The sequence below is a fragment of the Anguilla anguilla genome, chromosome 2 (assembly GCF_013347855.1).
Source record: "Anguilla anguilla isolate fAngAng1 chromosome 2, fAngAng1.pri, whole genome shotgun sequence".
Taxonomy (NCBI): domain Eukaryota; kingdom Metazoa; phylum Chordata; class Actinopteri; order Anguilliformes; family Anguillidae; genus Anguilla; species Anguilla anguilla.
Window position 1 is genome coordinate 47,270,574 of NC_049202.1, and position 23,153 is coordinate 47,293,726.

General features: G+C 37.9%; 1 protein-coding gene across 6 annotated transcripts; it reads right to left on the reverse strand.

The window, feature by feature from the left end:
* Positions 1-97: 97 nt before the first annotated feature.
* LOC118221247 (monocyte to macrophage differentiation factor 2-like) lies at positions 98-22,344 on the reverse strand. 6 transcript variants are annotated; one of them, XM_035406127.1, is made up of 8 exons: positions 11,085-12,615; positions 10,795-10,858; positions 10,643-10,724; positions 9,453-9,613; positions 7,492-7,566; positions 6,307-6,408; positions 5,622-5,691; positions 4,698-4,901 (listed from the first exon to the last, which is right to left on the reverse strand). In XM_035406127.1, the coding sequence occupies exons 1-8, from the start codon at positions 11,101-11,103 to the stop codon at positions 4,698-4,700; spliced, it is 777 nt and encodes a 258-aa protein (XP_035262018.1). In that variant the 5' UTR covers positions 11,104-12,615. The 6 variants fall into 6 exon arrangements, with proteins under 6 accessions (XP_035262017.1, XP_035262018.1, XP_035262021.1 ...); XM_035406126.1 differs by lacking the exon at positions 11,085-12,615 and having other exon boundaries at positions 98-4,901; positions 10,795-10,844; XM_035406130.1 differs by lacking the exons at positions 10,795-10,858; positions 11,085-12,615 and adding an exon at positions 21,998-22,344.
* Between the last annotated feature and the right edge of the window lie 809 nt (positions 22,345-23,153).

Genomic DNA, 23,153 nt, shown 5'->3' on the forward strand with positions numbered 1-23,153 from the left:
AGCACATTTATCAGCTGATCAGTATTGATATGGAAGTTAAGTATATGCACTGTGTCCATGTTCAAATTTAAAAAAAAAAACACACAACACACAAAAATGTAGTAAATGTATGTTATTAAACACATTTAAAAATACAACCATCACCACAGATATTACAGGTCTTAATTTTGAAAATGACACTCAAGAGAACATTCGCAAGCCTCACAGTAAAGCCACCATTACAGATTTAAAACCATGGCCAGCTTCACAGAATAATACATAATTGTCACAGTATTAAAACTACACTGATATACAAAGTCACCACCCATATATGTACATTAGAAAACATCATTCTGAAAGTTATAGGCAGTGTGGCTATGATAGTAAACCTGCAGAGGGGATCATTGGGAGTGCAGCAGCTGTTGAAAGGGGTTTTCAGTGCAAGTGACATGCCATCCATTCTGACATCACATCCCAAACCCTTCAGATAGGTGTCCATTAGTGATTCTAATTTGGAAAAACAGAAGTTACCACCATTATGATGTTCACTGGTACTTTTGTGTGCGTCATCGTGAACAAACAAAAACTAATTTGGGAAGCACCATACACAGCATGCACTCTGTTGATATACACGACTACAGTCTTTCTCATCTAATTTGGCCATGTTTTTTGTTTATTTCAACTACAACAAATGAAGGCAATCTTGTGGTGTTTTTCAGCTATTCATTATATGTGATGTTTATTTGCTTGTTTATAAACAAACAATAAATTATGGAACAATAAATTGGAACAATAAATTATGAGTCCATAAACTAAAATAGGTGATAACATTAAATGAATGCATCAAAAGTGAGTCCAAACTGTCAGTATGATAATAGCTATCTTGTTATAAAGGTTTCTATAAGATCTGTGAGCAACACCAGGGGGGTAATGTTAATTTCTACTTCTACCTCTGGTAGAAGTCATCTGTTCTATTCCCCAGTAATTAAGGGCTATGGCAGCAAAGGCCTCAGTATTAATACACCCACTCTATAGTACATTCTCATTTCAGGTCTGTGTCTTTTTAAAACACTGGGAGAATATATTTGACTTTACTGTTATAACATCAGCGAACTACTGATCACCAGAAAGGACAGGACAAATCTATTTTCCACTTAAAAAAAAAAAAAAAAAAAAAAAAAGCCATAATGAAATAAGGTCAGATCCTAGAATGTTTGAAATATCTGTCCCAAGGATTGCACTGTAAAAATGCCATTGCAATATTACATTGCATGAATATTTGCTGAAATAATGGTTTTGCATGACTGCTCACCCCTTTTGCCTACAAATGTGGAACACCTTGAAAATGGCTTATATGCCATGTGCTGCTCTTGAGTATACAATATAAAACTTGTATTAAACAAAGAGGAAAGAAAATAAAAGATGGCTGCTTTCACCTGCACTCTAAATAATTTGTTGGGCTGTAGGACATGACAGACATAAGGTAGCCCAATATTATTGAACAAAATTTTAAATGTGAAAATATAATCAAGTATTATTACCTCAAAGTGTTTCATTTTCCAAAAAGGACACCCAGAACAACTTAAAATAATTACATATGAAAACATAAGGTAGAAAAGTAAGGGAATTGTCACTGCTTATTCATTGATGACATCAGTAGATCACCTATTGTAATAGTCTTTCATTGATATTTCATTACAAACAGTTACAGCAGTCGATGACATTGAACATAGTCACAAGGTGCCAGTCACAAGGCGACAACATCTACCTGTGACAACTTATTTGAATCACATTCTGTGTAAAACTGGTTTGTGTTCTCATACGAGGAGGCAGTTACTGCTTTCAGTGCAATCTTATTCAAACACAAACTTGAGGGTGCTTCAGTTCTGTGGTGTGAAGCATTCAAAAACACCTCACTTTAAGATTTGTTGAGAAAACTTTAGAAGATAAAAATAGCATCCTAAAACAAAGAACAATTATAGTTGTGTTTCTCAAATGCCCCAAAACCTCAAGAGTATATTTAGAAAAACAGTGCTCCCTCTTGTGGCTTTAAATATACACAGGAATTTTAAATGCAAGATCTGACAATATGTTACACATCCAATAAAGGAGGGAACTAATACAATGACTGTACAATAAATGATATCCTATATTAAGAAACAGTAGAAATACCTTGTAGAATATGTTCGATGTTCTTAATGAGGCAGTAACACTGTTATTTAATCATGTGAGGAAATAATGGAATGCAGACTAAATGTTGTGCTGTGAAACCTTTCATGTAAGATTACCAGGTCCAAAAGGAAAATATTTGAGAGGTCTTGCAGCATAACATTTTCTCTGTGAAATTTCTTTATCACATGAAGTGTATTGTGCAATGCCATTACTGTGGCTAAGGAGGTAAGGGACATTTTAACTGGAATGCTTGTTCATTAGTCTTTACAAAGCTGAATGAAAAACTGAAATTTTACATTCGTGCATGTACACAATACCATTTGTTTTGATTTTTGTGAATGTCCAATAGGCTCTGCCTCAAAGCTTGACAGTATAACTCATATGAGTCAGAAGATCTCATTTGTTCATGTACACTAGTGTTCTTTTGTGATACTTAAAAACAAGCTCACCGAAGACAGAAATGCATTAACACAATGGCAAAAAAGGTGATTCAGTGACTATGACACAGCAGTTGAATAAGAAAATGTCAAAAGTGAAAACACCATTTGAGAGAATTTAGAGAGAGCATAAGATATGGCACTTCAATTGACATATTGTATGGAACATAGCATGAACTCACAACAATCAAAGAGTCCCATTGTTTAGGCTACATAAATTGGAGTTGCATGTTGTTCTGGCAAACATGCAGGTATGTCTTGAGTTGAGACAGAGCACTTAGACCCACAGGAATGTATACAGTACTATTAGCGGCTGACAGGAGCTCCAGTGCCAGCAGGCTAAAGAGGGCCTTGGAATGGTTTCAAGTTTTCAAAGGATTTCTCATCATTGTCACAATCATCTTCCCTACAGCATATTGATATGGGGCTCTTGGTCAGTTTTTACCCAAAACCATTCAGCTCACTGTTCTCATTGATGAAAAACACACACATACACAAACAGCAGGTTGATTAATTTACCTCAGTGTGCTCCCGTCTCTTGGTTAGCCACTGAGAGTGTAGCATTATTTGTTACTCTTTGATCAAAAAGGTAAATGTCTCAATCTTTTTCTTTTGATGTGCTGATATGATTAACAAAATACTATCCTTGGCTGTCATCTCTAGCCTATTACACTGTTGAAGAGATACTGCAGTGGCTAGCTAAGCAATTTTTTGTTAAAATTCATCAGCTTCCCTTTTACTTCTCAAAAGAAAAAATTACAGGTTCTCTCATTCATGTATTCAATCTGTCATTTTTCATAGGAACAAAAGTGACAATGCAGAGCATGTTCTGGTGAAAAAAAAGCCACTAAACTGAATATTGCTATATTATTGACCTTTGACCTTTAACGCTGCAATATCATCTCTGACAAAGGAAAACAAGGTAAGAGATTAATGGCCTGATTTACAAAGACTTTCAGCATGTTCAAAACCTTTTATCACACGCAAAACCAATAACATAACTAATGATTGGTCATGTTATTTGTTTTGCATCAATCATTGGTTGTGTTATTAGTTTTAATGTGTGCTAAAGGACCTCATAAAAACAGGCCCTAGGACTTGACAAAAAACATATCCAATCCAAACAATCCAAGTAAACGGTAAAAAAGAGGTTCAGAATTTTAGAAGCAGATGTTTAGGATATTCAGTGCTTTAAATTTTGGAAAGGCCTTAGGCCATACTGCCAATCTGCACTGAACATAAATATCCTTCAGGGGGGACTGAGAGAGACAACTCCATAAGATTATGTGAGCTGCTACCACTAAAATGGGAAATTCTAGAGAACAACTATACTGCATTAAGATCCGCCCACACTTAATTGGCCTATAGTACATTTTTATGTTGATCTTTTGAGAATTTTAGACCCTACAACCAGTGAGGCAAGACAGTCAGCCAGACTACCATTTGTTATTCATTTTTCAGTTAAATTATGCAAGAAATATAGAAAAATTGCTTCAAGCGGAATATCATTGTAAAAATCAATGTAAATATAACGGATTTCGCATGTGGTTCCCTACATGACACTCAGAATGGAGCCTTGAATAATTCAATAAATTAATTGGGATTACTGAAGGCATCCATTTATATGGCAAGTCAAAGTCTGTCTAGCAACACTTTTTTTCTAACATTGTCAGCTATGGAGAGACATTCACAGGTAATGGCAAACACCATCATTGGTCTTAGAACAGCTTTAGTGATATCAAACCATGATTTTCAATGCGCCCTAGCAAACACTTTTCCCACCAAGGAAGGCTACAACCCTGGGCACCTGTTCACCTAAATAAATAGACTGTAACATAAATATCCAAGACAGTATATTTCTTTTCCTTTTTGAAATACTGGATAAATATGATGGGGCATAATTTTCATTGAATCTATTAATTCGAACACTGTTTTCAAAGTGATATTGAGCAAGAAGTCATGTAATCACTGTGAGAAGAAGAATAAAAAGAGTGAATAAACTAGCGCACTAAACCAGTTAGAATCACTACTCAGGAGGCTCTTGCTCCCCCGCAGCCTGGTGGTGGTGGGGCCCAGGGAGGTTTAGCACGGGCAAACAGCCCTTGTGTGTCATCTGGACGTCTTCATTTCACTAGTCCCCGGTGTGTACAGATACCTCCAGATAGCGTAGTAATGAATGCCAGCTCCGATGGCCACAAAGAGGTGCCAGATGGCATGGGCAAATGGGATGAGCCCATCACTCTTGAAGAAGACCATGCCCAGGCAGTAGAACATGCCGCCCACGATTAACTCGAAAAGGCCATCCCTGTCAGCCTATAAAAAAGAACAACCATCAACACTCATACTACATAACATCCACAGAACAACACCTGACATCAACGCCCACACCAACACTACAGCCACAGAACAACACTTGATGTCAACATTCACACCAACACCACAAAACAACTCCTGAAATCAACACCCACACCAACACTACTGCCACAGAACAACACCTGACATCAACACTCATACTACATAACATCCACAGAACAACACCTGACATCAACACCCACACCAACACTACAGCCACAGAACAACACCTGAAATCAACACCCACACTAACACAAATTCCTTATTTCCTGCAGTACAAGTACAAGAGAAAAACATTTAAGCACATATGTTCAACAATTCAATGATCGCTTATAAACTAAGGTGGAAATACTGTGGATGCAGACTTCATAATCCCCTACTTAGCCTTCCTTTTCAATTTAATCCCACATGACTACCACTTATACACTTATTTCTACACATTGGATCCTTTTCCAGATTTTAGATTCACAATTTATTGCTACAGTCCAGCACCTGCAGTGCCCCCTCCATTATCACTTCATCATCAACTGTAAAGGTGCCGCCGTTAACTAGATGTCTGCCTTTGATTTGCAGCAGTGATGACGACCATCTTGCTAAGCTTGCCGGCGGGAGCTTCAGTGGGCAGCAGCGGGCAGGGTTCTCCCACATAGCACTTACATACACTTACTGTCTGGTCCTTACCATTGAAAGGATCACTAACGCCGGAAAGACTCCCATGATTGTGTAGCATATTAGCTCCACAATCTTATACCTGGGGAAAAGCAAATAAATTATGTTTAGATACCTATTATGTTATGTGAAGAAGTTATGCTTAGACATCTACCAATACCAATACCAATCTAATAGATTGGTTATCTAGAAGTCTTAATAATTAAGTAATTGGTGACCATACAGATTTCACATGTACATGCTCTGCTAAATGAGGAACGCCTCATTTTCCTCTTTATCTCTCTCATCTCTCTCTCTCTCACAGCAGTGTTCCAAAAGTAAAGGGTGCTGGCAGTGCTGTAACGGTGTGGGGTGCATGTTCCTGCCACAATTTAGGTACACAGATTTTTTCAGGTTAATATCAATCCTTACTTAACACTACACATACATCCCATATTAAAATATTTATTCCCTGTAGAGGGGGCTCTTTCACCTTTGGGTGACTGTCAAATGCGCACTACACCGGCATCACCAAAATTTCAAGGCCTCCTTAGTCACATGATCTGACCCCTTTGACTATTTATGAGATATTCTAGAATAACCCCTGAGACAGTGTTTTCCAGCATGTCCCAGGTTGAAATGGGTCTAGACTCCCAGATGACCCCTTTCTACATGGCGACGGGTCTAAGCAGAGCCCACCATCCAGCACATACTGTACCTCTCATGGAAGAAGAAGACGTACGCAGTCCCCACAGAAGCCATGATCCAGATGAGCCAGCGCATGTGGGAGGCCCATGGCCCCAGCTCTCTCAGGTTCAGCCTGGGGGTGATGACAGATCACCAGGCATTTTAAGCACAATTTGAAAACACAGGATAAGACTGGAAAATGGGTAAAGGAATACCATGGAGAAAAGTGCATATTTACTGTTTTGTAACAAGTGTAGTCACATAACAGTATATTTCTCAAATTATATGCTGGTTGAAATAAAGATAAAACCAAAACTAACAAAAATTGTAGCTGGATGTAGTCAAAAAAAAGTTTTTATTTTGATTAAGACATGGATGTCTATCATGTTCGTGAATCATGAGCAAAACTTCCTAGCAGAGCAGTTTATTTCAGTTTCAGTCTCCTTTAGGGTAGCAACATTGAATAAATAATATGACTTCCTTTGTTAAATTGGAGAGTATGTTTGAATTTTAATTGTTGGAATGAGTGCAGTTGTTTAACACATCTACAAATGTTGACTGATATTATGTCTAAGTTTACATTAAAAAAATTAATTTAACCTTTATTTTATCAGCATAGTCCCATTGAGATTTCTTACAAGACAGACTTGGCTAAGAAGGGTAACACGTATGGTTTTAGACAATACAACATAAAAGCACGCAAAAAGAACAACGCAATCTTTCTGGTGTAACTGCACATAAATGCACTTTATACTAGAAATATTATATTCAGTGAATTATCCCCTAATCTTCTTCCCAATTTTTTGGGTTACATGCTCCATTTTGTTTTCATTGACTTAAAAATCATCTGAATTACAATATGCACAGAAATAATAGATAGCTCTCTAACCCCCTAACTCACTATGGTTTCCTCAAGCACACGCTTTGTAAAAACCTGAAAAAGCTCTTGTTTTGGTAACTGGCTATATGAATTCCCAGACTTTACAATGCCACATATGCTGTTAAGCTTTAATACAAAATGTAACGTCAAAATGTAACAATCATGTGCTCAGGACGCAGTTTTGCCAACTCTCCTCAGAGTGAGACGGAAGGAATTATCATGTAAAGAGAATTGAGCTCACGCTGTGAGGCCACACAGGCAAAAACAGGCTGTATTAGAAAACTGCTTGGATATTGCGTGAGTGAAAAATCGGGCGTGCGTATAGTCTACACTCACCAGGGGGCGTAGGAGGCTGCAATGAAAAAATAGATCACCATCCTGTCGCACATGTGGAAACAGTGTTCAACCATCCTGTCACGAGAGAGAGAGAGAAAAAAAAGCTGTAGCCAAGACTCACTCCACAGGAACACGGCTACCAGCTGTTCTATTTCTATACTGTCCTTGTTTAATCCCCCCCACTGAAATCCAACAACTAGGCTGGTCCTTCCATAGATCATAACCCTGCTCGAGCATGCTGCTCTTACTCCGTTACAGATTGCAACCTCCTACAACCGAAAGGAAAATCAGTCAAGCCACTGGCTTCATTTTCTGGCCAATTTTTGTGAAATTCATTCCGTTTCAGTGTCTGACAGCTTCAATAATTGTTCATTATAAGGACCTATTTGCTTCTCAGATGGCCCTAACCTTCAACCGTTAACATGCATTTCCTGAAATTATACAACCAGTCATTTGCTAACACAATCTCATTAAGCACAGTTCCTCAACAACAGCTGCTAATGCCTGTGACTACACTCCCACTTAGACCATTTACCATAAACATTACAGAGCATGGCAGTGCATTGTCTGGCCAAAATGGTTTGTGGAAACAACAACAAAGTAAGCAAAGCAATTTATGCTGACATGAAATATAACACTGCATTACCATGAATACTAAGGGACGCTCACTGATAGGATAAATAAGACAAATTATAAGGACACAGAGAACTAATCATTTACTGTTCCTGCAATTATGGTTAGAGAGAAACTGCTGGAAAATTATACCACAGCACTCATTCCACTTAGATGCCTGTGAAAGACAGTGGCCAGGATTCAATCAATATTTTCACTAACCGTTGACTTACAATTAAGTTTGTGTTAGATCATTGTTAGGTTAATTCTTCATAAAGTTTGGCGAGTTGCATTTAGTGATCACTGACCGATCGATCAAAAAAAAAAAAAAAAAAAAAAAAAGAATACTAGAACTTAAACATGAGTCAAAGTTAAGGACAATTATCCCTACATCCAGGTTATTTCTTCATCTGCTATGCTCACAAATGGGTTCCACTGTTTTAACAGAAAAAATGTTTCATTAATGTTTCAAAAAATAATCACAATTGCCACAGTTACATAAGCTTAATTAGTTATTCAATGTTAAAATAATATAAAAACTAAATGTGCAATTACCTTGGATCAAGTATGACACACTAAGCTCACCATTAGTTCTGAGATTTAAAAAAAAAAAAAAACTAATAAACAGACACAGTATTGTATAAATGCCTTTAATTTGATTAGGGTAGTTCTTGCAGTGCCTTAAAGGACAACTGCGATGTCACAAAGGACATGTCTTGAAAGGGGAGCAGCAGCCTATATCAGTTGCATAGAAGGCTACGGACTACCTTAGAGGTCTTCAAACACTTATGTCCAGTGCAGTCCACTCCAGTGCACGTTTTTTGTACACCAGAAATTGGCGTTAGTTTTGTTTCATCATGCTGCTCCCTCGGAATCTTACTCCTGTAAATTTAATCAGCCTCGGAGGCCACAATCTCCTCTCAACTGAGGTCGGTCACAGACCAGCTGATCTTGGTGTGGTTCTTCCGCAATTCTTTAGCATTGCTGTGTGTGTACAACAACAGCAGGCAAGCGGCTGCATAGGCCTATTCCAGTACCACGATTAGCTGTTCATTTTGTGTTTGATCTCTGCATTCAAGCTACGTAATGCTGTTGGAGGAAAACACACATAAAATAAGGAATAAGTCCAACATTTCTTATTAATATTGTGAAATTTATTGTGTTAATTACTGAGATCATTTTATCACCCAGCCCAAGGTTCAGGGTATGATAAGGTGTCAAGGGCATAGCTATATTTCAACTGGAAGCACTTACAATACACAGCAGCTAAACCCAGTAATCCTATAACACTGGCCTGTAAAAGGTGGGATATGAGCACTAAAACCAGTTGCCATCACTTCTATTCCTACCGGAGGTGACTCTTCTTCCAAGAGATGGTGTGAAAAACTGTGGACACGATGAAAAGTCCAGACAAGCCAAAGCCATAGATCCAGGCGGAGATGGTCTCCCATTGGTCATCAGACAGGAAGTGCAGGAGGGAGCTGCCAATGATGCTCGGAATTATCCAGAGCTGAGTAATAGCAGAAAAAGAAACTTCAAGTCATACTCAGAAGAACTTTCATTGAAAGTGGTACATATTAGCAGGAATGTTTTGCATTCAACCAGAAAAGCTTTGCTTCTTGGAAAACTGCTCTCAGTTTTTGACTGATATTGATGGACTCTCCATTATTACTGCAGTGGGAAAAGACCGACTTTGATCTGCAAATGTAAATCATCCCATCTGTCACTTCTGGGGTCCAATAAATTATTCATTAGTCAACAACACATCTTCTCACAGCTGTGCTCATTTTGGTTCTTCTCCAACTGTCAGCAGCCAAAACTCAAGACTGATCAAACCCTACCGAAACCAAATGTGGTATAAAATGTATTTCATATCTAGAAATTCAGTGCCTCTATAGCCACTGGTAGAATTCCCCTAAGATTAAAAGATGAGCCATAAGCACACTAACCCCATTTGTGCGACACAATAGAATGTCTTTTCAAACCATGTTTCTTCTTCCTTCCTTACATATTACATGATAGACATCTAAGATACATAGAAGATTAATCTTGACTACAGGATGCTGATCATGGTCCACTCTTTCCTGCAGTAAAAGAGCAGACCAGATGTGTTTTAGTAACATATAAGATTAGTCCATTCAGGATAACACCTGACCAACTGCCACACAGCAAAACAGCCACAGTCAGGGGTGCCAGTGAGACACACCAAAAACATACTAAGAATAAAACATAACTAAAAATAATGCTTTCAGGAGAAAAATAATTATAGAATGAAGTATGAAGTGCACAACAAAGAGAAGTCTAAGAGGAAGAACTATTCTTTCTGCAGAGTTGGAAGCAGCTCCTTTCATCTAAAGGAAGTTTCCTGCACGTCCCTTACCCAAAGACTATCCTAACCCCCGTTCTCCACTATTTCCTGCCGTTCTTTTGTGTCTGTGCTAAACCCACATCTTGTTTCCTCTTTTTTCAGTGCTTTTTTGGTCTACAGAGTCTGTGAGGGTGCAATCTAACAGAAAAACAGACAAGGGCACTCACTCACCGCATGTGTGGCGCAGTTGGCTGCATGTTCATACTCAGTTGGCTGATATCTTTTGTTGGATGGTGCTCTGTTATTCATGAATCTGAAAGAAATGAAATAAATGAGTAGATTCTTCTCGGTGTCTCAAATCACAATACTTTGTCTCAAGTTACCTTTGCTTTGTTCTCCCCTTGAGAAAATGTGGCATCATGAACTGCAGCAGCAAGCTTTTACACTCTGAATGAGTAGTCAGGCCAGAGACAATAGTCTGTTTCAAGCAGAGTATTTCTATTCATTTTTGTCATATGCAATTGAATGAAAATGCATTATGCTGTTCAAAATGAAAACATTTTATGGAAGTAATTACGGGCCACATTGCATGTTATGATGCCCCTAGTAATAGACTCAGTCTCAGATATGTCTCAGATATTGACAGAAACTGATGAATTTCTGTACATATTACCTTGACGTTTGGCACACATTTTTCTCCTCTTACATACAACATAGCTGTCACCTGTCTCTCACACATGCATTGCACAATTATATTTACATCGGTTTCAGCATCCTTGTTTCCTTCATGTTATCTGACTATTATTATTTGGAAAAACAAGATCTTCAATGGCACTCCCACAACAAGAACATAGCCTGCCTGCCAAAATAACTGTTATGCAAGACATCAATACAAACTGTAAACTACTCAACCTGCTTTAAAGCAGTTAAACACAATGCTAAATATTTTATGTAACATAAATACAGGACATTTTTCACGAATCAGAACAAATTAGCTGCCAAACTAAATCCTTTCAGCCGCTGTATTTCTAACCGATGGAAGACAGAGAGAGACATTCCCCAGCTGACCAGACATGTACACTACAGAAAGACTCCAGACTGGAACTGGAACCTGCTCCAAGTGGCCAAACTGACAAATTACATATACATAGAATTAACACCTCCCACCAAAAACGGAGCCTCAGCATAGCAACATAACTATGAATACAAATTTTCAAATGCACTCTAAATTTCTCCAGTGAAAGCAATGTGATCTCATTCTTCCAAAGCAGGTTTCTGCCTGGTGAACACTTGGCTTTGTCCTGCACCTCGAGAAAGTCATTCTAATCCATATCACGTTATTGGATGTAGCTGTACTTTATGGTTGCCTGGCAACAGCTGGTAACTATGGTTCAATCCAGCCTGGAATCTGAGGTTCTTTACACTGCATATATCCAGCAGCTGAAGCATGAGAGCTGGAGTAATGATGTCACCGTAGCCATGGCAACCTGAGGCTGGGGGATTGTTTTTTCCACTAAAATTCCTTTTTTCTGTGTGACAAGATTAACATTATGTCAGGAAGATGCTGATTATTGTACAATGAAAAAAACACATTAAAAAATGTACAGGGTAAAATTTTAAATGAATGTTGATTCTCTCTAACTGGCGATTTTTTACTATAAGGAACTTCAAAAAAAGAAAATCTGCTTTCATCCTATTATACAAATCTGAGGGCCATATGAAAAGGGACTATCTAGGGCTCTTACGAAATTATGTTTTATAAGACACCTCCCTCGTTCACATGGCAGCATTAATATTGCTGCCATTATGTGTCGGTGTCGAGCATTTTTCCTGACGGCAACAGGAAGAGAACTGAACTGCCAGAACAGTAATTAGAAAAATTTATATGAATATAAAACACCAGAAATGTCCTAATTTTCAATGTGTAACAAGAACAGGCTCTGCAAGTCTGAGAAGGATTTACGTTTTGCAAATGAAAAAAGAACGGGGTGGGGCCCCAGCAACAGAGCTCACCAGTGAATGATTGTGAAAACCTTTTACCCTTATACTGAAGACACGGAGAATAAATAAAGCCAAGCTTCTCTTATTAGGAAAATAGGGTACTGGAGGAAACAGTGCTTTTTAAATAGAATTCCTTGCCCTTGGCTTACAGATGGCAGGGACATACATTTTTTTACACAATTTATTGCTTTAAAGGCAGTGTCAAAAAGGACACATGAGAACATGGTCCACATTATGAGGCATTCAGTATTAAATTATAATAATTATATATATGTAAGTTGTAGCAAATGAAAAACAGATTAGGAAGGAACAACATGTTTTAATCATATAATTATCATTAAAAACAGAACTTTCAAAGAAAAAAGACAGAAACACAAGCAAAGTAAGTGGATCAAGGTATCTCACAGCAAGGACAAACTTGTGTGCCATCTTAAAACAAAGATAAACAAAGGTCAATCAGGAGGATCAAGCAAAATAGAAGCACTGGCAATGTAGCATGCATTTTTTCAATTGTTTCATGTGAACATACAAATCCTGATGTAATATTATTAACATTATTGTTTACTTTTACAACTATCATTAGTACTAACATCAGGAGTAGTAGCAGCTGCAAAAACAAAATCACCAATTATTATGCTGAACACAACATAAATCAAAAAATGTTCAGCATAACAGAATTTGAGTGTAAAATAGAGAGTTCAAACCTATGGTACAGACTGTACAGTCCTGAACCCTACAAAGGGAACATATTTGATTTGTGTGGCCTTTTTATTGCTCTATGAGGACTGAAGTTCAACATGAACTTACAACATGATAATTACACAGTTTTGCCTATCCTCTGTAGTTCTCTACTTCATTATAAACTAATTAAAAATAAATGGCTGAGCTCATTAGGATTGTTCAGGAAACTCCCCCATGATCAGAATCCCCCCGGACAATAGCAGTATTTCAAATGAAGAGGAAACATTCTGACCCACTTAAATCTCATGCCATATACTGACAGATATACAGCATAGCGAAGAGCTCAGAATGTTATCACTGTAGGTCAGTTACATACCACACAACTGATAAAGAAAGCGCTTGTTGGAGGTATACTCTAAGAGGTTCCTGTCAATGTGGCACTACTTTTAAAGTAGGCCTACTTTTCACCAATATATCATCAAATATTTTTATTATTCCATCAAGGCTCATGTTGGAACACTTGTTATCCCTCTGGGCTGTATAATGTGTACATATTTTAACTCAAAAAATAAAATCAATCAAATCAATCAATCTCCACCTGTAATTTAGATCAAAAACCTTGTGTGAGTGTGTTACACTGAAAGGACTGGCACAGCTGCGAATAAACTCACTCTCACCCTGGCTTGTCTTGTAATCAGATGTCCCCAATTGAACTGCTAATTCTGCTCTCTATTAATAGTGAAAGACCAGCCTGAACAGAAAGTGAGATGAAAAGTGAGATTTATTTTAGATGCAGCATAAAACTATCAGTCAGTACACACCAAGCCCGCACCTTTCAAATCTAAAAATGTATGCTCACAACTTTAGCTAAATGCTAAAAGTTTTTTTGCCACTGGCTACAGATTCACTCTTCACACAAGAGCATTGCAGATAATTATGGACACAATGCACTAATTGAGGTAGTTGACAAAATATGAATTCTGAGGTCATAAAATGTATTGTGCCACTGTTATTACCATGTACATCAGTGATAATTTTAGCATTTACAACAAAGGTATTGTAATGTTCAACATATAGTCTTAAATAATTTACAAATCTGAAATTAAATACTAACTTCAGGGCCAAGGTATTTCAAAAGCATTTAACAAATGGGGGCATTGGTGTTCCGGAGAGGTAAAAAGGTATCCTCCCACTAAGTTACTGGTCAATTGTAAACGGTTTTCCCAAGAAATGCCTGAATGAAGCTATTTGGACTGGCAGAATGTCAGGTTGAGTCATACCCTTTTAGCCTAAAAAAGAAAGAAACAGTGCTTCTGAACATTGGGTCCTCCAGCTATTGGCCAGTTTGGCAGAGCTCATTGATTAAGAATAATAACAAGTTTGTTAGTCGCAAGGCTTCCCTCTTCATGAAGAATTTGCAGCAGACCATTACGCAATGGGAATTCTAATTAGGCTGTCATTGATCAGGATTAACTAATAAATAACTGAATGGCTACATGTATGCCCCTGTCACACCACACTGTACTATCTGTTACCTGGTGTATTCTGTCTGTTTTTCCAGTGCTGACAGAGGAGGCTTGGTAGAAGCAAGATTGGGGAGATTTCATGTATCTGGTTTAACAGGCTGTATAGTCCTGGATGGCAGTCTCTCTCTTGCTACACACGTTTTGTTCAGTCGTGTTTTTTGGTTTTCTGCTTAACAACATCCGACAGCATATACAATGAGTTCCACGATGTTTGGGACAAAGACTTTTCCCCCTTGATTTCGCTCTGTACTCCACAATTTTATATTTGCAATCAAACAATTCACATGTGGTTAAAGTGCATGTTATCAGCTTTTATTACAGGGTATTTTTATACATTTTTATACTACCTCTCCCCATCTGCCATGTCTGTTACTGACATGACTTCACACTGACACTTGACTGAACTCCTCAATTCCTCCATCCTTGCATCCGTTCTATGCTTACTTTTCTTGCATCCTCCACTGGGAGAAGCTAAGGAGCTAGGAAAGACGCAAGGATGCAAGGAGTGAACATTAAAGATTGGAATGAGTCCTATGGGTCAGAGACCTCACTTAATGCAAAGGTAATAAACATGACTACTTTCATTTACATAATATTAATATGTTTCAAACATTACAACGCTCTGAAATGGGGGGTATGTATAAAAAAGTGGTGTAATTTCTACAGGTTAAAACCAAATTGTATGAAAATACCCTTAAATAAAAGATGAGAATGTGCACTTTAACAACATTCAAATCATTTCATTACAAATCTAAAATTGTATAGCCAAATAAAGGAAATATATGTCTTTGTCCCAAACATTATGGAGCTCCCTGTATAATCATCCAACACCAACATTTGCACAGACATTTACTGACTTCCACTCGTCATTCATTTTGTATAACTTTTTCATTTAAATAAATTCCTTTGTTATTTCATCGATTGGCATCCCCCTGAATCTTGTTTTGGCTATCAGCCCCGATTTTGTGATTGCAATGATTCCACCATGCACTCCGGACAATTATCATGTCAGACTTTTTTGGGTCTCAGTGTGTGACAGCGGACATTTGAATTCACAAGGACATGTTATCGTACACTGCTGTGACTGGTCACAATATTACAATTTCAAAATGCAGAATAGCAAGCTGGCTTATAGCTGGAGTTATGTAGATAGAATATTCCAGAAGGCATTAAGCCATGGTCTGAAAGGGAAAGCTGTGATCATTGTAATACAAAAATATGTCTACAGCTTTGTTTATTCTTCCTGGGTTAGAGTAATATTAAAGGGCCTGACAGTTACAGTGATAGTGACAGTGAAGGGTGAAGACCTCAATATCTTGGACACAAGTCACCACCTTAGATACCTGCCTCACCACCTTTCTTGCTCTTCTGATGAGTTCACATTTTATAGGACTTCAATGGGAGAGTGGTGTTATAATTAAGGCCATACTAGCCACGTGTTGTAGCCCTACCCTATTAATTGACATCACAGAGGTGATTTCTTTTGTAGCTTCAGCATTATAATAAACCATTGACATCCATCTGGAAAAAATGAGAAGGCTTCACATTTGCAGCTCCTCTTGACCCAAAATTATGACTTCATTTCTTTACTACAGAACCATAAAATGAGCACTCATCCATACACTCACAGATTTTATTCTAATGGAGTAAGCCATAAAAACTGAGTTCACCCCTAAAGAAGCATTTGCGTTTGTCAGAGTTATGGGTCCTCCATCTCACAGGCCACAACTTCCCATGGACAAACAATGGGAATATGTTTGTCCATGGGAAGTTGCGGCCTGTGAGATGGAGGACCCATAACCCTGACAAACACAAATGCCTTTGCATTGAGTGAGGTCTGTGACCCATAGGACTCATTCCACTCTTTTATTTTCACTCCTTGCATCCTTGTGTCTTTCCTTAGCTTCTATATATCGTCCATTTAAACAAATCGTCCATTTAGCCATCAACGATAGCATCAGTAGCACTGTGGCCCTGTTCACTGCCTGTTTTCCATTCCAGGGGCTTCTGGCCCAAAATGTTGGCTCAAACTCAGGTGGGATAAAAGCTTAAGTTGGAAAATCACTGTTTGCGGCTACTAAATTTCTTTCAAATGGTAATTATACTTAACATATACAACTGCATTAAAATCTGATTAAAATTACAGCGTGTATGTTTTTATTCCAAATACTGACCACTAAGATCATAATTCAATAAATAAATACAAGACTTCAATTATTGTAGCATAAATGTATTTAACTGTAAATGCTCAGAACACTTGCATTGCATTTCCAATTACCAGCATTGCTACCAATGCAGTTTTACTGTGATTACAGATTCCAAATATAATAATATAATCAATGCAATACAATGCAATATCACATTATTCATTGTCCAAGTGTGAATTGGTTTTTGCACCAGGAAAAAAGTATAAACACACACCATACAACATAAATATCAACATTTCTGCTTAATTTCATATTTTACTTTTCATTTAGCATGACCACTTCTACATTACAGTCAAAATATAACCATGTGAACACCATATAACACTAAATTTTCCACATTTTGACCAAAGCCAACCACAGCCCACACTTATGACCACATTTAAATAGAAAAGAAAGCTAGGCCTGGTATTATAATTACTGTCGGAGTTTAAAGCATCTCTGCAATGTATCGAGGGCAGGAGACAAAAAAAACATCTTGCCCTCTGCCAGCTGGTGATCCAAGTGCCCCAGGGTCACCAGCATCCCACTGGCCCTTGCCAACCTTGATATACATGCCTGTTCTGCCCTGGCACAATGGGCCTGTTTCCCTTGGAGCCTGCAATTACAGTTAATTACCTTATCAAGCTGTTTGCTAATCACACATGACAGTGACCAGGTTTCTCTGTCCAACCCAGCAGAGACTCTAATCAAAGGATGGATCCACACAGGAGCACTAGTGCACTCACAGTACAGCACATTGTATACACCTCCTAACAGCCTGCCACTCTGGGGTGGCTTCATGCATCTACACATGGTCTCGGACTCCCTTCCATACAACCTAGCCATGGCTGCCTGGCTTTATATGCCATTAAATCAGAATCATTTGAGCTGAAGTCATCAGTGACCATGCTGTCTGGAACACATTTCTTTTTCTGTCATACTAAAATAGCAGATTATTTATAGCTCCTGAACTAGGAGTAGAAATTCACACTACATTCACTCTCCTTCCCCACTATGGGTGGTTCTGACCCATTCATCCGTAGATCTGGTTATTATTAGAGCTGGCACAGGAACACTACTATGTCAACCATACCTGGTCTCTTTTCACATTAGAAAAACAGGTGCATGTAATATGAAGGTACCCACTGGTAGTACACCAGTGGCATATACAAACTGAGTTTATTATATTGTTTAAATCTAAATATAAAATCTTTGGTGCCATTTCATATGTGAGCAAGAAAACCGAAAGGAAATGACAGCAGCATGTTCCTGTCCTGACTGACTCTCTGGGGAAACCTGCTTGCAGTGGGTGACAGAAACGGCTGGCTGCTTACAGCAGAAGGGACAGCAGTAAAGCTCAATCTCCCTCTGCCCGCATCCCATCCTGCGCGGCCTGGGGACACTGCCAAAAATGGTCTCATTCACCCTCTCATAGCACTGACACACATCCAAAGAATGCCCACCATGACTATTCGCACAACCTTTTTCTCTGAAAATAAAAGGGGTTTCTTTTGGTTGTGTTCATGTTTGTCAAATTAGAAAGCTCTGAATCTACACTGCACTGTAGCCAGGGAGGCATATGTCAGATGTGAGAGGGGGAAATGTTTTAGTTATATGGACAGCATCACATACAATGGCTGAGATACTTTCCCAAAAATCAATAAAAAACCAAGTAAACATATAGAAAAAAACAGTATTGCAAGAATTTGAATTATAAAGCATAATATAGTACAACATTGCAATATATTTCTAAGCTGCTTCTGGATGGCAACCTAAAGGATAATTATTCACCAAGCAATTACTAGTATGAACCGAGATAACTCACTTGTTAAAAAAAAAATTTAATTTCACTGAGGTGTAAAGGAAATTAAATACCCAAAGGGAACAAATGTTTGCAGAGGGTATTAATGTGGCTGACTGCATCTGAGAAAGCTTCCAGAGCAGTTACATCAGAGGCCTTCTGCTTTAAATACTTTCACATGCTCACCCTATTGTCAAGCCCAGTGAGAACATCTCTTTGGTTACAAAAACAAAGCATTGCTTGTCTGAAGGAAAAATGGATGGCCAGTCCAACTACTCATTCCTATTCCCTGGATAAGTTCAAGGTTATACTGCCATACATTATTTTTCAATACACAGGCAAATATTAAATTCCAAATATAACACTATTAACTAGACAAAGATTTTCTCCCTTAACGAAAACACTATCACAACAGTTCAATTGTCAGCGTAATATCAAACCAATGTAGCTTTAAAACACAGACAATTGTTTTATGCAAATAGGTCTGCAGGAAAGAAGAGCAGTGGACCAGGCAGTATTTTTTCTAAAAGAAGCAAAAATGCTACACAGTTAACTGAGCTTTCCGGACACAGAAGTACGCAAAAGTACACACAGTTCTCATCAGCAAAAAAAGTGAGTGGCAAACAAAAGTGGGGCAAGAGTGACCAACTTTAGCTCTGAGACATGTCAACAGCTGTGCCAAAGTTCAGTAACTGCCCTGGTTTAAAAGTGAGCAGTCTCTGACCGCCCATCCAGTCTGATACCCCCTCTGTGAATATCTAACAGCCAGACCAATGCAGAATGCCACTGCCATTTATTCTGTCCTTCTGTCCACCCCCAAACCCTCAGAATACGCAGGAGAAAGGCATTCCACCTTCTGGCTGTGCTATTCAAAAGCCAACTAGAAAATGATTTAATTGTTTGAAAAGAAAATGTGTAATGGAGAACATTCTATAGGTTAACGTGTTTGTCCTCTGCTCCTGTTAAGTAACAGGAAAGGTGAAATGTAAAAGTGCATTCTCAACCAACAGTAAACACTGGGGGAGAGAGGTGAAGGCTGATTTCTGTGTTGCTTAATAATAGACCATTGCAAATTATCCAAATGTTTATACTCCTCATCTTTCCATTAAAAAATCAGTTTTAGTCAGCCAGAATTCTCAAATGTACTGGCACACAAGAAATACATCACATTAGTTAACATACTGGGCAATAAAAAAATATGCATGATGAAAGTAGATAAAAGACATTCACTGAGGTATACACATACAGGAAAGAATATCACCTGCTTCACCTTTAAGTTGTCCCTGTCCCAAAGAGGATTCCTTTACCCAATTTCATCCATTCATTTTTCAGCTAGCATGTACCCACACAGACAGACAGACAGACAGACAGAGGCATAATCTCCGCTCTATCTGTGGAGGTGAAGGTGATAAAGGTAAGGGAAATAAAGAGGTTTTATTTGACGTACAGCACTTCACGAGATAATGAAGATGCTAAGAGACTGTGCCGTCCTAAATGCGGAATTTCATGGCCCCCATTATTTAAAGAAGTAAATAATGTCAATTAGCACCAAAAGAGATGGAAGAAAACGATAAGGGGGAGCACAGACATAAATAACAGACAGTGAATCTGAATCTGATTAGCAACAGTGCACAAAGTGAAGTGAACAGAGCAAAGGAAGCAGACAGAAGGAGCAAGAGACAGAGATATGATGATGATGATGATGATGAGAGAAGACAGGCCAAATAGTGGACTTCTCAATTATATGAAGACAGGAAATATATGCAGGAGCACAGAGTAGAGAGATTTATAGCAACCAAGGTAAAAACTGACCAAAGCCTAGAAAATAAATTGCATAGAATATGTTCTTTATATTCAAGGGACTGACAGTAAGTCCAGAACAACCTTCAGATTTTAAGTAGCAGTGTAAAGAGCACTATATTTCCCATGATCTCACCATGTTTCCTTACCTGATGTCATTAATGCAAATTTAATATATATATATATATTAATAAGCAAGATTCATATCAATAACATATCATAAGTTCTGATATAGGTCTATGGCTAATAACATTAACAAACAGAAATTGTTTTTGTATGTGTAAATTATTTTAAGTATAGTCTTTATTTCTTCTTATAAGTCTTCAAAAACGAATACATTGAAAAGCATACCCTGTTGGGTTTTTACCAATAATATTTACAACTTACAAAATGCATGCCACATCATGCAATACTTTATATGGGCCAGTGCATTACATATACTATACTACAATAGCAGTATTTAAAGGAATAAGCTTAATGGAGAATCTAAGGCTTTGAAAAATAGTCCCATAAAGAATTTACCTTGTAACAGAAATAATAAATCAACACACACTTTGCAAACAAAGCTTGAAACAAATATCAACACATTGTACATTAACAATCATGAAAAACTAGCCCATGCTTTTCGGCATTAAAAAGAAAACTTGAAATAGGTGCAATTCAGTGAAAGCAGACGTAAGAGACGTTGGAATTAGGATATAGTTTAACGTCGAGGGGAAATAGCTTCCTAAATCACAGCTGTCCTCTTTGCTCACGCTCATATCAGAGCACAACACAACACACCAGGCTTTTCTTTCCAGGGGTCTGGAAGTGTCACTAACTTAAAATGTTATTTATTTTTATCTGTCTAATAAATTAATTGCCCATACCTTCCATACGTGGTCCTTTTGAAATCCATATTACACATTTATCGGCATTAAACATTGACAACATCCCAGAGGATTATGCGTTACATTTCCCATAACCAAACGATCCAATACGTCCAGACAGTTCGCATAAAACGTGACACTGAGACAGGAACTTCCATAACGTATGCCCCAGACTGCTTCGATTTCAAAGCGGGACTGTGGAATCCAAGCAAGACACGCAATTCTAATCGTTAACTCCTGAAAATGTGAGAAATCCAAAGTGCTGTTTTAAATCCCCAATCAGCATCAGTATCAAACAGAAAAATACTACCTCTTCAAATGAAAGCTTTTCGTAATGCTACAGATGGGCAGCACCTCATTATCGCTCCAATCGTGAAAAACATGTACAGCTTTACGCAATAAACAGGATGCATTCAGCGTGTACTATGTTCATGCAAATGAGAGAACAAAATACCCCTGTCAAACAAAGAGAAAAGAGAAGGAAACGGTTCTTCGGGGCATAGACCTATATTTTATTTGCTAGTGTCATCCTCTGAATTATTTGATTGCTTTTCTCCTGCACATTTCGTGTTTATATAGTTATATGTGCATCATTAAAATGTATTCAGCACGGTTACGAAAAGACACATTGTATCGATCAAACCGAAACTGCACAAAATCGTCAGAAAAGGGTACACTACTTTTTCTTGTTCGAAGACAGAAAGTGTAAGTAAAACACTTACCTTACAAGATTCATTTAAAAGTAGGCTACAATTATAATGCAACAGTTAATGGTGATGACGCCTAAGAGAACGCGGGAGGTGTGCTTGCAATCCTCGGCTCTCTCGATACTTGTGTGTGACTGCCCACAAACGCTGGCCACAATAGAAAAATCATTGATTTTAAATCGTAAGGAAATTCTGCAGCAACCCGGAAGTCTGAACGATACAGTCTCGCACGGGTGTCCTCTTCCTGCAACCGTTACATTGAAGAGAAATACGTCCTAAAAAAATTGCGCCGAAAACGAGGTCTAATTTATGGAGGGTCGGAGTGAGCAATACTCAATGTCGAGAGTCGACGGTTTGCACTGGTAGTATCTCAGTGTTTCAATTTCTTGGGTAACAACAAAAGGATGTAGCACACGATTAAAGAGCATCGAATTTGTAGTATATTCCAACTTCTTACATAAAACATAAGCATGCAGCCTTACTGAGTCTTATATGTATAATTACATGAGAATATAAATTTTAGATGATAAAGAAATTGTATAAACGAATCTCCATACTTTACCATGAATGTGTTAACATTTGTATCAGCTTGTGTAACAATTAATACTGTAAAATATATACAAAATATGTTATGGGCGTAGTGTCTGGCGTGTATTAAGCTCCTGTTGCAAGTATTCATGAATTCTAGACCCTTCAAAAAATCGTATTTGAATAGAAACCCAAATACAGCTAGAAGAACTATACCATAAGAATATTACATATTTCACAAATATATATTTTTGTTGCTGTGTGCAGACATGGAAAATATATAGACTGGGGCATACAGAAAAACCTACAGATATGCTGTGTACAAAGTTTTTACAAAACTGTGATGGAAAAGAAAATATTGTGTTCCATTAGTTATTTGACAGATGCTTTTATCCAGAGCTACGAACAATTGTTGAAATCATCAGTACTGCTACAGTGCGCATGTATTTGGACAGTGTGTGTGTTTTGGGCTCTATACTGCAGCACATTGGATTACGAATGAAACAGTGAATATGAGGATAAGTGCAGACTGTCAGCTTTAACTTAAGGGTATTTTAAATCATACCCAGTGGACATGTATGAATTACAGCCCATTTTATACACAGTCTCTCAATGTTAGGGACCCAAAAGTAATGGGAAAAAT